A 15,962-nucleotide genomic window follows, 5' to 3' on the forward strand; every position below is an offset into this window, starting at 1 on the left:
TTAAAACAACCATTTCAAAAGCTGAAGTGATTTTTTTATATATATATTATAGTTAGAATATGTATAACTCAGTGTTTTAGCTAATTGAAAAGGCTGAATAATCGTTCCAAAAGTACTGATTAGTCGGCGAAATAATCGATGAATAGTCGATTAATCGTTCTAATAATCGTTAGATTAGTCGATTATCAAAATAATCGTTTGTTGCAGCCCTAGCGATTACCTGCGTCTGTCTATGAGGTAAAGTCATATAGATTTGTGAAAAGGTTGCTGTGTCCAAGGAAAGCGAAATATGTTGAATATGTCCCTGGCATCAGTGACAGCGCTGGTCAGCATTCCACAGCGTGAGGAAGCCGCGGGAAACAAAAATCAGAAAGCCACACATTAAATCGCATCAGCTTCAGCGTTACCCATGCGACGCGGTAAGCTGAGCCTTGAAAAGTGGAGCTCAAAGTTAAAAATAAAGTAACACCTTGTTTCATCACTATCTTTAAATGAATCAGCGTTTTTGAACGTGTTCGTTGAACGAACGGTTATATGAATCAAAGACAGGCTGTTCCCACTGTAACTGCGTGCTGAGTGACAGCCTTTCAATGCGCAGATAGACACTGTTTAGTTTCGGTTACATTACTGAAAATGTACTAGTTTTTGTGCATGCTGACCACATCATAACACTTATTTATATAGCAACAAATAAATATAAATAAATCAAATAAATAAATAAATAAATGGCACATCGCGCTATTGAGCCACTCAAAATTACCGCAAGGGAAATTCCTTCACCACGACAGCCCTAGCTGAGACAAGAAATTAGGTAAGGATACGACCTTACAGTTCGACCCTTACCACGGCTTGTGCACATGTGACTAATCAACTCCCCACCCCCTTTCCCTCCCTTGTTTGACAATCAAACAACAAAAATTATTTAAATCCAACTCACTGATCGTGGCTTGGTTCTCAGAGAGGTGTTTGCACTCTCAGCATCAGGTAGCTTGGACTTCGTTCCATGGGCAAACTTCTCTTTGATCAGTTTCACTTCATCATTTTGGACAAGCGGAGCACGTTCGGTCTTGAATTTGCGTTTCAGCGACATGTGCCAGGTATGCTTATTTCAACAACAAAAATAAATCCAAATTACTCAACAAAACCTCTCACTTTGGATGAACAAAGCTAGTCCCATGGAGTTACAATGGAAGCGTCCATACGCTAAAAGACCGTTTCACAGTTTATATGTGCAATATGACCACTCACCTGCAGCAGGTCGCGGAATCAAGGCTCAAATGTGTGTCCATATACAGTAGCCTATAGGCTATATTCACCAGCTCCACTACTTCCTGAAAGTAAAACTGCATCTACCATTTCCTGTCCTATACTATTGGAATAAGTGACCAGGGCATACCTGATTAATCAATTGTACAACTGACTGGATATTAACTAATTAATTATCCCACCTCATTGGTGGAGGTCTGGAGGAAGCTTTGAGGTAAACATTTGTGCTTTTATTCAGAGACCTGCTGCAGGTGAGTGGTCACATTGCTCCTATAAACGGGGAAACGGTCGATTGGCATATGGACGCTTCCATTGTCACTCCAGAGACTTAATACACACATATTAGGATGAAGGATAGGACTACAACAAAGCTAGCTAGACAACAATGACTTTCAGAGTTCATTCACATGGTTTAATATTTATCATGGAGTACATTAAGCAAAGCTACTTACATAGCCATTTCCCGTAACATCCTTCAGGAATGGGTATTTCCGGATTAATGCCTGGGCTACCTTGACATACTCTGTGTGAGTGGGATACCTAGAACAGAAACCAGTAAAAGTAAATGATTAGTGATAGATATAGCATCTGGATTGGATTGGTGAATGGACAAGTCCAGCAGAAACAGTGCCAACAAAAGACAGAATGAGCAGCAAGAGACAAAAAACAAGACACACAACACACACACGGGACAAAGAATACAGCCAGTAGTACTTACATAGTATACATGGCAACAGTCTCATGCAATACTCGTATTATTTTGTGCCTGTATTGTGGAACTCTCTGGACCTCCTCTTTGGCATCCAGCTTTGCTTGAAGCTCTTTAGGGAATGATGGGAGGACATAAACATCAGGCAGTCTCCCAAAGGACTGAGAACTAGTTTTACAAGAAAAAATGAAGACAATTTACGTCTGTTAGTTCGTTATAGTAAGTACTACGGTAGCCGAGAGGCCCTCACGGCCACTTTAAAGTACAATGATTTGTTTCGATTTCTTTAAAACAGGTAAGTATAAGAGCTTAATAAAAGAGAGTTGGTGTTGCAGTTGAATGAAACTCAACACTTACCTTGTAGCAGCATCAACATCTAGCACTTGAAAATGTAATAGTGTGGATCTCCTCTGTGTCCATGTCCTCTGTAAGAATAAATAATTATATTGCCTTCATATAGCAGAGATACAATTAAATTAAATATCTATATTGTAATTATAAAATTACATTTAAAAAATATTAAATAACTCGTTTCATGAAATTAGATTTTGGTCATCCTAACCAGAATTGTTAAAGGTTAGCAAATGTTAACATGATTGATAATGTCAATGGCATGCAATTATTATTATTTTATTTTAAGGGGAAGGAATGGTCAAAAAGAAGAATTTTTTCAAATGAATTTAAAAAACAATGAATTGTAAGTTCTGTCATATTTTTCAATTACTACTACAACTGATTTAGTTTTTTTCCCCATGGTATCGATATTGAGGTATTTAGTCTGGTATCATATCGAAGTCACAATTTTGGTATTGTGACAACACTACTTCATAAATCACCTTTCCATTAGGGCTGGGCGATATATGGCCAAAAAAATAAAAAATCAGTCGATATCGATAATTATCACGATAAAAGTCAAATCTTTATTTCTTTCAAGTTTAAGGCAGATTTTTGCTCCTAAGTGACAGTTGTAGAAACCAGAGCGTTAATTGTGGTTTTAAACTACTCTTTATTGTCAGAACATATCATATCATTTTTTTTTTTATGTAATACTGACTTTTCTGATTCTGAGTTTTATTAAACTTAACCATTGGTCATCCAGTATCACGCATTTAGATCATGACTACCACAGATGAAACCAGGCATAGCCTGTAGCACCTCACTATCATGGCAAAATGTAACATTATGGTTTCTATGGTATTTGTATGAAAAACAGTAGCCAGTAAATACATTAGCTTATATACTTATATACATTAAATAGCTTTATACATTAAATACTGTAATTATATTCCATTAGTCCTTTAATACATTGTCTACATTAATAATATAATACAATTCAATATGTATATCCCACTTTTCATGGTGCAGTTAATATTACTAGGCTATAATGTTACAGTAAATCCATGGTAAATGATGGGAATTTGTAGACGGAAAATGACTATCGTTGCGCAGTGTTTCTCCTGTTTGTCAGCGCTGTTTCATCTGCCTTTACATTGTGTTCCTTTTCACTGGATTTCGTGACCGAGACCGATCAGAGTAAACGCATCGGCTCTACTGAGCTCACGCTGCCGTTTGGACATTGAGCCGAGTGGATAAATGGTCCGTGTGGCGCGCGGTTCAAATGAGTTTCGTTACGCTTTTGGAACGCAAAAACGTTATCTAACATTTATCGACCTCTTGATATCGTTTTATCGAGAAAAATTATATCACGATAATTATCGCTATCGTTTTATCGCCCAGCCCTACTTTCCATTAATAACATTGAAGTGCTGTGGGGTGGGGTGGGGGGTGGGGGGGGCTACCTGTGCTGTGAGTAGCCGTTACGGGACAGTCTCTACCCATGTTGGGTTGTGTGTTCCTTTGAGTGGGACAGGCCTCTCTGTGTCCAGGCTCTTGCATCTTTCGTACTATTTGAAGGAACTTGGCCTGCTTTTTGAACGAGCCTTTAAATAGATGGTCCAGCATTGAGTCAGTTAAGCCCAGGTGTACCGTCTCTCCATCCACTTCATTTTCTATTAAGTAAAAAGTAAATTTTCTATTAATAAATAGCACATTGGAATTTGATCATTACTCATGCATTATGGGTATATACACAGTAACTGGTTGTCCACATTTCAGAAATTCCCACAGATTTCATTTGTTCCGTAGAGCAGTGTTTCTCAAATATTGGTAGTGTACCCCTAGGGATACTTTGGAGTACGTGAATTTTTTTGCAAAAATACTGATTTAAAAATACATCATGCATAATTCCTACAATAATTATACTATATTAATGAATGAATTAAGTGATGGATTCTACATTTGAAAAAAAAAAAACATTTAAATGTTTTTTTTGTTTGTTTGTTTAAAAAGGCTGTTTGTATTCTTCCTCTTTAAAAAAAGTTCTACCAAAAATGTTTTGCACTGGTTAGGGGATACTTGGCTTAAAAAAGCAATTCAAAGGGGGTAAGTTACAATGTTGAAAAACGTTTAAGAAACACTGCTATAGAGAAGACCCGGGAATAGGCTAGTTGCGCGTGGCCGCCATTTTGGATTTCGGATCAGCGAGTGTGTCGCATTACGCCGGTGCATTTAATTGCCACTCGCTCGTGTGATAGTAATATGGATCTTAGAAGTATTTTAAGTGATAATTGATTCTATAAACAACTATAAAAGATACATTTCGGCTTTATCCGGCTACCTGCACCGGGCGTAACGCGAAACTGGAAGTGTCTAACCGCACACTCGCTGATCCGATGTCCAAAATGGCGGCCACATGCAACTAGTCTATTCTAACGTGCACAACATAGCCGCCATCTTCTAACGTTAAACTGAGTTCCACGTGCACAAATGGAATCGAACATCATCCAACATCTTCAACATATAAATATACAATACCCGTACACTAAACACCTACATAATTGATTATCTACATAGCTGCAGCACTATTTGGACATCAACTTAACTTTAACTCAACTTTTCTGTATGAGGAACTCGAGCTAACGAGCCAACTCTAAGCTGGCAAACGTTAGCTAGGTCAGCTAATATTATGCTTTTTTCTTTACAATCTTTACAACTAGCTAACGAACGTTAGTGGTAACTTACAAATAAGTCCCGATATAAATGTTAGTTCGATCTAACTGTAGCTAACGTGCAGCCAACTTTAATCAGCAAGTGTCACTTAAATGTAACTTTACGTTAGCTAACGACAGTACTCACCTCTGAATTTCTGCACTTCAATCTCTGTCATAGTTAAACCATCTTCTTTTAAAGTTTGGATCAGCTCATCTGATGATAAAGTTGGCAGGGCCATTGTTGAGCTGCAAAGGGTCCTGCAGGCTCCAGCGACTGACAGTGAGTGAAAGAAAGAGGCGTCAAGTGACCGCTGACGTAGAACGCGAATAACGGCGCGAAAAAAACAGCCAGTCATAATATTAGACAGACCAACAACAGGACAATTTTAACAATTTTCGCCATCTTATTCATCACTAAATTCACTTATGAGAACGTTTTAGGCGAGAAAAGAACTGTTTAGATTTCGAATATAGGCAGTCTTGTGAAAATTGATGCCAAATTGACAATTTGCTTAAAAGTTTTCGGAGTTGAGAAGCTCAATGTGAGGTGACAGCCAGCAGGCGCCTGCCCCAGCCGCTAGCTCGTCGCTCGGCCAGTCCTGCTCAGAGACCCCGCTGTGAGCTGGAGGTCTCGCAGACCGGTCTCGTCAATAAAAGGCTTTTATTTCGCCGCTGAAGATTAGTTTGTTTACATGCTGCTCTTGTAAACACTCAAATTCCATTCATGCCATTGACATCCAAGTTCACCCTACATACTCATGACGTCACATACATACTCACTATCAGTGAAACAGCATGAAATAAACTTATCACAGAATTAATGAATAAAGGAAAACATAAAACATGCAGAATAACACTATACTCGGTACTTTATCTCCACATTTTTATCTCTGCATAACTCGCGGCGCGCGCACGCTAATCACACCAGGTTTGCTAACAATGTTCGCAGCACAGATCGTTAACACTATAGTTTACAGACTCAACAGTCTCATATACATAAGAAATAATACAATTAACAGTCCTTCTTATGAAGATCTAAAACAATGATGGTGTACATTTTATACATTCGTTACCTGTAAAGGATGATATTAATTAATGATGCGACCATCAGCTTTGCTTTATCTTGAATGAAACGTATCGCGAGAAGAACTCCTTCTCTAAATGCACGCAAGCCGCGCCCACGCACACACAACCAAGCACACACATCTATCTTAACTATAATAATATATTATTGAATTAATTCGAACCAATAGTGCTTATTATAGAACCCACAATATATGCAACAATTATTTAAATGAAAACAATAATGATAATAATTATAAAAATCGAGTATAAATCTGTAAATAATCCCTTAGCAGAAACGAATGAAAATACTTACGAAACTTGATAGTGATAATAATTATGCACTTATCACAGAGGATTATTCAGCATACCACATTTACAAATTATGACAAAGGCTCTATCAGTCTTAGAAAAGGCACACATAAGTAGCTGCTACCCCAGAGGATTGTGTGCCCTGTAACTTGAAAAGTACTTCTTAGTACCCCACATGAAGTGTACCCTTTGACTTGAATAAGGTACTTTTTTGTACCCTGCAGGATGTGTACCCAAAAGGTACTTCTAAGTACCCAATGGGAACACGATAGGACCTTTAATGGTACATTTGTGAATGTTGTACCTTAACTATTACTTTATATGACAATGTACCTTTTCAAAGGGTACATATATGTACCTTTCACCATGCATATTTCATTGTGTACCCCTTTTCTTTGGAAAGGTACTTTTTGGTACTCAGCTGAATACATGTTTGTTCCTTTGCTGGCACATTTGTGAAATTTGTACCTTAAAGTACTTAATTGTACCCTCACTGTACCTTTATTTCTGAGAGTGTAGGGACAAATCCTAGGGTTGTAAATGGACATGTAAAACTGTATCTGGAGATTTTTTGCCCTTACCTATATGCCACATTCCTTCGATGTAGATATCAGAGAAAATTAAAAATATTGTATCAGTGCATTCTATGGCACCTTTAAGCTAAAATGGCTTGCCATACTCCATTGCTTCTTATGGAAAGCGCAAGATTCAAATGAAAACTTCACTGCAAAGTGTCACCTAATAGATCCTCATATGCCCTTTATCTCAATACTCACATCCACATATAGCAACCTCACTCTTGTATAGGAAAGTAAGACATTCACCAACTAATTAGTGCTACAGAGGAAGATCTTGCTGTGCATTTTGAGGGGTACACATCTAGATTTGTTGCCCACATATCATATTGCTGAATTACACTGTAATTATAATATACTCTATATAACAGCAAAAAAAAACACAAATGGTTGTTTCCACTGCACCAAATATGAACTTTGCGCATGGGCATTAAACACAAATCTATGACGGCAAATCAATGCCAATAATAAACGAGCGCACAACTGATGCGGGCGCGCACGGTAAATGACTTCCGCGAGAGGATAACAGATCTACACGCGAAGAAACGGGAACTCGCGAGCTCATTCAAACCCTGCGCGCGCGCATAACATCATCTCTGCACGCAATACGCTGATTTCACGCAGCCGCCATTTTGAAATCGAAAGTGAGGCTCCGGTGGGAAAAACCCCGGAAGTAAAGATAAACAACAATGGCTTTGGACTACCAACCTAAAGCTGCTGCCGCGATTTACACTTTTGGATGTTAATATATAGGATATTTATATAGTTCATTCCTGCTTCTTTTTTTACTTTCTGAATAATATAAAAAAATATTTTATTTATAAATGAATTTCACTGTATATAGTCTAAAGTATGAAAGAAATGTATGTACAGTTTTAGAATTGACAAAACATCATTAAACACGACAATACGCCATCGCATTCACGACTCTCCTATGATTAAAGGCGACACTTCCGGTTTTCTTCCCACCGGAGCCTCGCTTTCGATTTCAAAATAACGGCTGCGTGAAATCAGCGTATACAAAGCCCTCGCGCGCGCGCATGATCATTCCCCACGCGCTCGCGCTTGATCTGCTCTCGCCTGCTGCTTTTGCTCGCTCGAACAATTTTATTTTTGGCAGTCGAGGGGCGGGACTTACTGTTTTAATAACCTCAAATGTCATTGGTTACTTTTCCCCTTTTCCAGAAGTCAGTTGCGATTGGACGCCTGTCCAATGACTCGTATTTCACTTGACTTGAGACATGAGACATCACTTCATTTGTTTTATTTATTGTGGTTTATTAATGTGTAATGTGATTTAATGCATTGTTAATATAGAATAGATTCTTACCAGATAACTTTATTAACAGAAAGTCTTGTTGCAGACGCGAGGACGGAGGGATCGAATGAAAGCTTTTTGTATACATTGGAATACTTGATCACTCGAGCGTCACTTCATCGCGTCATCAGCAGCGCTCAGAGGATCTGCCCTCATGTTGTTGAAATTTGTTTATTTAAGAAATTCATAATAAATAATAATAAAGAAATATACCCTGTTGAAATATGTGAGGTGTGTGGTTTAAATAAACTGCAAAATTAAAGTATAAATCAAAATTATTGTGATCGATGTGAAGGGGGAGGAGAATTTATACGTGCATCACGTTTTAGTCGATAAAACTCTTCCGCATAGGATGCACCTGTGTATCCTCGCTCATGACTCCTCAGGAAGCCTCCTCACTCCTCGATCCTCGACTCCTCGCGGTGCAATTAGAGAATTGAGATGTCCTTCAAGATGGCTGAGCTCGATCGGTTTCCGGGTCATAGGATGGAGGACGGAGGAGAGAGGAGACGAGGAGGGATATTGAGAAGCACCCATTCTCTGATTGCGTGCAGAGATGATGTTATGCGCGCGCGCAGGGTTTGAATGAGCTCGCGAGTTCCCGTTTCTTCGCGTGTAGATCTGTTATCCTCTCGCGGAAGTCATTTACCGCGCGCGCCCGCATCAGTTGTGCGCTCGTTTTTTATTGGCATTGATTTGCCGTCATACCAAATCTTCTCGACGACTACGACCAGTCAGCAGACCGATGTTACCGCTCTTCTACGTTCCGGATCACTTTGCTGATCCAGAGAGAATCAAATTTCATCGCGGATTGAAGTAAGTGAAACAAACAACCATTTTTGCTGCTGACTGTATATTTAGTAGCCTACAAGACATGTTGCTCTGACGAATTTATCTGGTAGATATCGTTATGTAACTTACATTAGTTTAAAAATGTGTTAGCTAGCTTAGTTTACACTAGGCAAGTTAAAGGAGAACTCTGGTCAATTTTAACATTGAGCAATTTTTTTGTACATTTGGAGTGCTGTCAATACAGAGAACAATGACAAAAATCGGTGTTGCCTACACCAATTTATTCTATTTTTAAAATTTGCACCCTGTTGACCTCAATGGGGCAAGTACTAAACCTGCTTTTAGCCTCTTAACATCCTTGATGTGTCATTACAAGTGCACAGAAAATGTGAGTGATTACTTCTGAGTGAACACGAGTGGATCTGACTGCAGTAGATGTGAAAGATATGTATAAAAATGATGTTATTTTAGCCAGCGCACATACCTGTGTTTACATCCTGTTTTCGGTTGAAGTCCAAAGTAATCGATTGCCGCGTGTGATCATTGGTAACTAAACCTATGCGCGTGAACTCGGCAATCGACTACTTTGGACTTCAACCGAAAACAGGATGTAAACAGGTTTGTGCGCTGGCTTAAATAACATCATTTTTATACATATCTTTCACATCTACTGCAGTCAGATTCACTCGTGTTCACTCCCTATGGTTCACTCTGAAGGAATCACTCACATGACCTGTGCACTTGTAATGACACATGAAGGATGTTAAGAGGCTAAAAGCAGGTTTAAAACTTGCCCCATTGAAGTCAACAGGGTGCTGCATTGGCGCCAATCGGCACACTGGGGGGGCAGACATTTTTTCGTGGCGTTAGTAATAGTAACAGTGGAGGACCTCATCAAAGATTTCCTGGTAAGTCCAGATTATTTTAGAGATGTGAAAACGCTAGATATGGCTGTCCACTTCAAAATTAGCCATCAGACTATGTTCAGATATATGTCTAAAAATAGTCTGAAGGCTAATTTCAAATATAGAAACAATTACTTTCAGCTAAAATCAGAGTCCCATGTGCTGGAAAGTTTGTGCAACTTATATTTATGTCAACAACAAATTGGAGTAAATTTTATAATTAGTTAGAAGTATTAGTATTATGTAAACTAATTTGGGGGGAAACCCAAGCTGTATTGATTCCTTATTCTTTTTTTCTTTTTCTTTTCTCCTTCCTAAATTCTTTTCCAGGTGTTGGAGAAGGAAGAGGCTGAAAAAACTCTTCAGCAGAAACCATGGAAATCTTTGTCATCAGAGATGCACAAGCTGTATACCCACAAACATTGGAATCATAGGGTCAAGAGGTTCTGAGGGACTTGCCGTCTGTCGCAAATGTTGAAAATCTGACACGAAATTGTGGATGTGTGGAAGTAATGTATATAATAATTCAATAAATATCGATTTAATGAAAATTATGTGTCTTTTTTATTTGATTTTGGACAAGATTAATTAATGTTCCTTAATGGGAAATGTTTTATTGGATCCATATCTTTTTGCTTTGTATTTTTACAAATTAGAAATAATTGTATTATTAAATCAATATCTATTTAATTGGAGAAAACAAATAATTTCTAATACATATTTATTAAATGAGAATTTTTGTTTTGATTAAATCTATATATTTTTGTATAGATCAAAAATAGAATTTAAATTAATTGATTTTTTTCAACAAGAAAAAATGCTTTGTACCAAGTGTTATAAAATAGTTTTCATTGACATAGAAAATATTGGTAAGGGCAAGTTATTTATTTTTCATTGGCTCAAGTTATAAAATATAGATGTGAACCATTACCCTAAAATTTTTTAATTGGATGAATGAAAATATTTTTTCAGTGTACCTTGTGCAACTGAGGTTAAATTGCATTTCTTATGAAACACATTTTTGCACAACTGGGACAATACAAATATAAAATCAAAGCACCTACGTCATTAAGCACAATAAATTGTCTAATGTATTTTTTAAAACTTCCTTGAGCATTTCCTTACTGAACTCGTATACTGAAGAAATAAATCCAAGTTTTCGAAAGAAACTCCTGAGATTTCGTAACTCTGATTGTTCTCGCCAACATTTATTGACAGAAGCACATGACACAGTACACAGTAAAGTTGCTCATTTACAGTCTTTATTTTACCCTTTGATGTGCAATAAATATGATTTGTGTTTATGTTCATTAAATGTTAGGGCCATTTAACACCTTGGCCAAAGCAATAAGACAAGCTTTCTCTCTTTTGCACAACAGAGGGTTTATCGGTAAAGACAGGTGCAAATCAACAAACAAACAAGGTGCACATATCTCATTACTCAATTCTCTATTATCATTTAGTGACCTGCAGTAAACATCTTATATTTGTTATGTCTTACTTATGTTTGTATGAATCAGTGGTTTATTATCATAAAAAATCAAATGTTCACAAGTTTCAATGTCATATTTATGAGTTGTTATCAACTAAAGTAGGAGTTCCCAGTCCTATTCCTGGAAATTTACCTTCCTGCAAAGTTCAGCTCCAACTCTAATCAAACACACCTGAACCAGTTACTGAAGATCTTCAAGAACTCTGGATAATTAAGCCCTAGTTTTACAGACAAGGCTTTAGCCTAGTCCCAGACTAAAATGCATTTTGAGCTGTTTTACAGTTTTTCTCAATTGTTTACACACATTTTCTGAAAGCATGCCTCATATTCTCAGAACTCTACACACAAATCAAAAAACACACACACAATGGGCAAACCCCCTCAATTCTCCTGCAAAATCAAACTTTACATTCAAAACAATGTTATTTCTTCTCAAAATGGTATTTTGTTTTCAAATGACACACACAAACCATCATATGAATAGACATTTATAAGAACCAGTTGAACACTGATGTGCTCAAAGTAAAACACTATGATGAATGGAAAACACTTCTTCTCCATTCATCATAATGACTTAGGCCTTTTTTTGTTCAGTGTTACACTTTCTACAGACAGTACATACATAAGTGTGTTGTAAAATATCTGAGAATATTGTTTTTATACTCAGAACACACAAATACACGGTGACAAATATATTTTATTTTTCCCACAAAAACAATGCACAGTGTACATCCCAACCAACACAAAGTTGTACATACAGTGGTCTACATACAAAACAACAGCAGAATTTACTGTATACAGTTACAGTAAAAAAAAAAAATGCTCCATTGAAGAGCTCACCTGTTGCCCTTTAATGCTAAAGCTCTGATTGCTAATTGTAAAACTGTGTGACGGGTGTTTGCCCATGTGATGAGTCAGTGTGCATATTTGAATGGCAGTGTGTTCCTTGTGAAAACAAGAGATTTTCTGCATGAAAATTGTGACAAAAGTAGAGAATTGTGTGTTTTGAAACAAGTAATAAAAACTCAGTGAGTGTTTTAGCGCAATTTTCTGACGTCATGGGATCAACAACCATAGACTGTAAAGATCACAACACTAAGAGATAGTAAAAATGTTTTTTTTTTTTTCTTTTTTTTTTTTGTGCGTTCCCGAGATTAGACCTTCCTTAGTCAGGTCCGAATCTTCAAGATTGTGTAACCCTGTAGGCATTTTTGAGGAAAAGTTGTTATACCACATTTTTAGAAAGTTCAATGTCTCCTGAATAAGGATCCACCGTATAACATTGAAATAAGGGTCCCATTTTCTTGTAATTGTCATTGAAACAATAGGTGCATTATTCACAGCCAAAACACTACAGGTGGATAGGGTAAAAATTTTAAGTTATAGATATCACCATAAAACCTTTCCAGTTTTTCACTTACATAGAGACAGACATTTTTTGTATTACAAGTTTTCTGAAATGTCATGTTTACATATGCAAATGAGGCATACCAGTATATATATATATATATATATATATATATATATACAGTATATATATATAAAATTCAAGGGGCAGGCATACCAGTGCGCGGTTCTCCCTTTCGGGCTAGCCCTGTCTCTTCGCGTCTTCACAAAGGTTGTCGAGGTAGCCCTTGTTCCTCTCGACGACTGGCTGATCCTAGCTCACTCTCGAGACAAGGTTTGCGAACACAGGAACCTAGTGCTGCGGCACCTAGCTTGTCTGGGCCTTCGGGTCAACTGGGAGAAGAGCAAACTCTGCTCCGTGCAGAGGATCTCTTTTCTCGGTATGGAAATCAACTTGGTCGCCATGTGCGTGCAGCTTATGAGTGTGCGCGCGCAGTCACTGCTAATTTGCCTTCGTCAGTTCGAGGGCAAGAGTGCGGTTCCACTGAAACTATTTCAGAGGCTCCTGGGGCATATGGCATCCGCAGCCGCAGTAACGTCGCTCGGCTTGCTTCATATGAGACCGCTTCAGCTTTGGCTTCGCAATCAAGTCCCGAGGTGGGCATGGCAACACGGCACGCTCCGAGTCCCAGTAACTGCCGTCAGACCTTCACCCCGTGGACGAACCTCAGTTTTCTATGGGCTGGAGTGCCCATAGAACGAGTTTCCTGACATCTTGTTGTATCAACAGATGCCTCCATAATGGGCTAGGGCGCCATGTGCAATGGACATGCTGCCGCAGGCTCCTGGACAAGACCCCAGCGCCTTTGGCATGTCAATTGCCTCGAGTTGCTGGCTGTACGTCTCACCCTGCACCGCTTCTGTGCGTTGCTCAGGGGTCAGCACGTATTAGTCCTATCAGACAATACCGCCACAGTAGTGTACATCAACCGACAAGGTGGTCTGCGCTCCCGCCGTATGTCGCAACTCGCTCGCCACCTCCTCATATTGAGTCAGAAGCATCTGAGGTCGCTTCGAGCCATTTATATCCCGGGAGACCTGAACCGTGCAGCTGATATGTCTCGGTTTCGGCCTCTCGCTGGAGAATGGGGACTCCATCCCCAGTCGGTTCATCTGATTTGGGATCAGTTCGAGGACGCACAGGTCGATCTGTTTGCCTCCCACGACTCTTGCTACTGCGACCTGTTTTATTCTCTGACCGAGGGCACGCTCGGCACGGATGCACTGGCGCACAGCTGGCCGCGGGGCCTCTGCAAGTATGCGTTTTCCCCCAGTGAGCCTTCTTACGTAGACTTTGCGCAATATCAGGGAGGACGAGGAGCAGGTAATTTTGGTTGCCCCGTATTGGCTCAACCGCACCTGGTTCCAAGAACTAGTACTCTTCGCGACAGCACCTCCCTGGCCAATTCCTCTGAGAAAGAACCTGCTTTCTCAGGGACGGGGCACCTTATGACACCCTCGTCCCGATCTTTGAAACCCCCATGTGTGGCTCCTGGACGGGACGAGGCAGGTTTGAGTACCCTACCACCAGCGGTGGTGGCTACCATCACTTCCGCTAGACTAGAGCATCGTCCACGAGACATGCCTATGCGTTGAAGTGGAACTTAATTGTCAACTGGTGTTCTTCTAAACTTAAAGAACCCACGAAAGGCCCGATCAGTGTCGTGCTTTCCTTCTTGCAAGAAGGGTTGGAGTGAAGGTTGTCTCCCTCCACCCTGAAAGTGTATGGTGCCGCCATTGCCACACATCATGATGCAGTTGATGGTAAGTGCATTGGAAAGCACGACCTGATCATCAGTTTCCTGAGAGAAGCGAGGAGACTGAATCCTCCTCGCCCTCCTCTCGTTCCCTCTTGGGACCTCTCTGTGGTTTTAACTGCTCTGCAGAGTGCTCCCTTTGAGCCTTTGCAATCAGTGGAGCTTAAGTTCCTGTCAATGAAGACAGTGCTCCTGGTTGCATTGGCCTCCATCAAGAGGGTAGGGGACCTGCAGGCATTTTTGGGTGACAAAGCGTGCCTGGAATTTGGACCGGCTAACTCTTACGTGATCCTGAGACCCCGGCCTGGATATGTGCCCAAGGTTCCCACCACACCCTTTCGAGACCAGGTAGTGAACCTGCAAGCGCTGCCCTTGGAGGACGCAGACCCAGCCTTGGCACTGCTCTGTCCAGTACGCACCCTCCATACTTACGTAGACAGGATGCATTGTTTCAGGACTTCAGACCAGCTCTTTGTCTGTCATGGTGGGAAGCTGAAGGGAAAGGCTCTCTCCAAGTAAAGGTTGTCTCACTGGATAGTGGACGCCATTGCTTTGGCTTACCAGCAGCAAGGTCGACCATGCCCCCTTGATGTGACGGCCCACTCCACCCGGAGTGTGGCATCCTCTTGGGCTCTAGCGCATGGCGCCTCGCTAACAGACATATGTAGATCTGCAGGCTGGGCGACACCTAACACGGCCTCTGGGCAACCCCCACGTGTTTAGTCCACTGTAAGCCTCTCTGAGCATGTGTCTTTCCCTCGGCAAGCTACCTTGCCACCCCTGGGTTTGAAATATTCCACTTGCGGCTGGACACCCCAGTGATTCTCAATATGCAGCCCCCTGGGGTCATGTGTATTCCAAGTCCCCCCCTTCGGGCTGGGCATAATTGCATATTTCCACTGATATATGCTTCCCAGTGTACCTTGGCATAATTCCAGCAGCCATTAAAAACTATCCCTTTCATGTTAATGTTGTTTTTTCATTGTTTACATGTTTAAATATTCTGAGAATGCATAGTTTTAGTTCTAATGTTTAATGTTTAAACTGCAATAAATGCATTAAAACTTTTTTTTTTTTGGCAGCCATTTTGTTTTTATTGTTTATGCCAAAACAGTGACGTTTACAACTTGTTATATGGCAGAAATGGATTCAGCACCTAAAAATCATATAGAAACAACACTTGAAGTACTTTTCCTCAAAAATGCCTACTGCATCTTATCCAGGGCTATGTATCTATTTTGGGACCTGACTATAGTGCCGAAAACCCGAAGTCTCTAGGTGGTCTGGTTGAGGAGGAGATAGAAGTGCAAGATTGGT

The 15,962-nt window shown here is 39.9% G+C and overlaps 1 protein-coding gene and 1 long non-coding RNA gene across 2 annotated transcripts; both read right to left on the reverse strand.

The window, feature by feature from the left end:
• Positions 1–1,062: 1,062 nt before the first annotated feature.
• LOC308683328 lies at positions 1,063–2,122 on the reverse strand. Its single transcript, XR_014029248.1, has 3 exons — positions 1,985–2,122; positions 1,719–1,806; positions 1,063–1,102 (listed from the first exon to the last, which is right to left on the reverse strand). It is a non-coding gene; the product is annotated as an uncharacterized lncRNA (long non-coding RNA).
• A 222-nt stretch (positions 2,123–2,344) lies between these two features.
• LOC308683401 (uncharacterized protein) lies at positions 2,345–5,264 on the reverse strand (the record flags this gene model as incomplete). The annotated part of the gene is made up of 3 exons (XM_081353872.1): positions 2,345–2,400; positions 3,775–3,984; positions 5,171–5,264. The coding sequence occupies 3 exons, from the start codon at positions 5,262–5,264 to the stop codon at positions 2,345–2,347; spliced, it is 360 nt and encodes a 119-aa protein (XP_081209998.1).
• Between the last annotated feature and the right edge of the window lie 10,698 nt (positions 5,265–15,962).

Source organism: Scardinius erythrophthalmus (genome assembly GCF_964197995.2).
Source record: "Scardinius erythrophthalmus genome assembly, chromosome: 23".
Taxonomy (NCBI): domain Eukaryota; kingdom Metazoa; phylum Chordata; class Actinopteri; order Cypriniformes; family Leuciscidae; genus Scardinius; species Scardinius erythrophthalmus.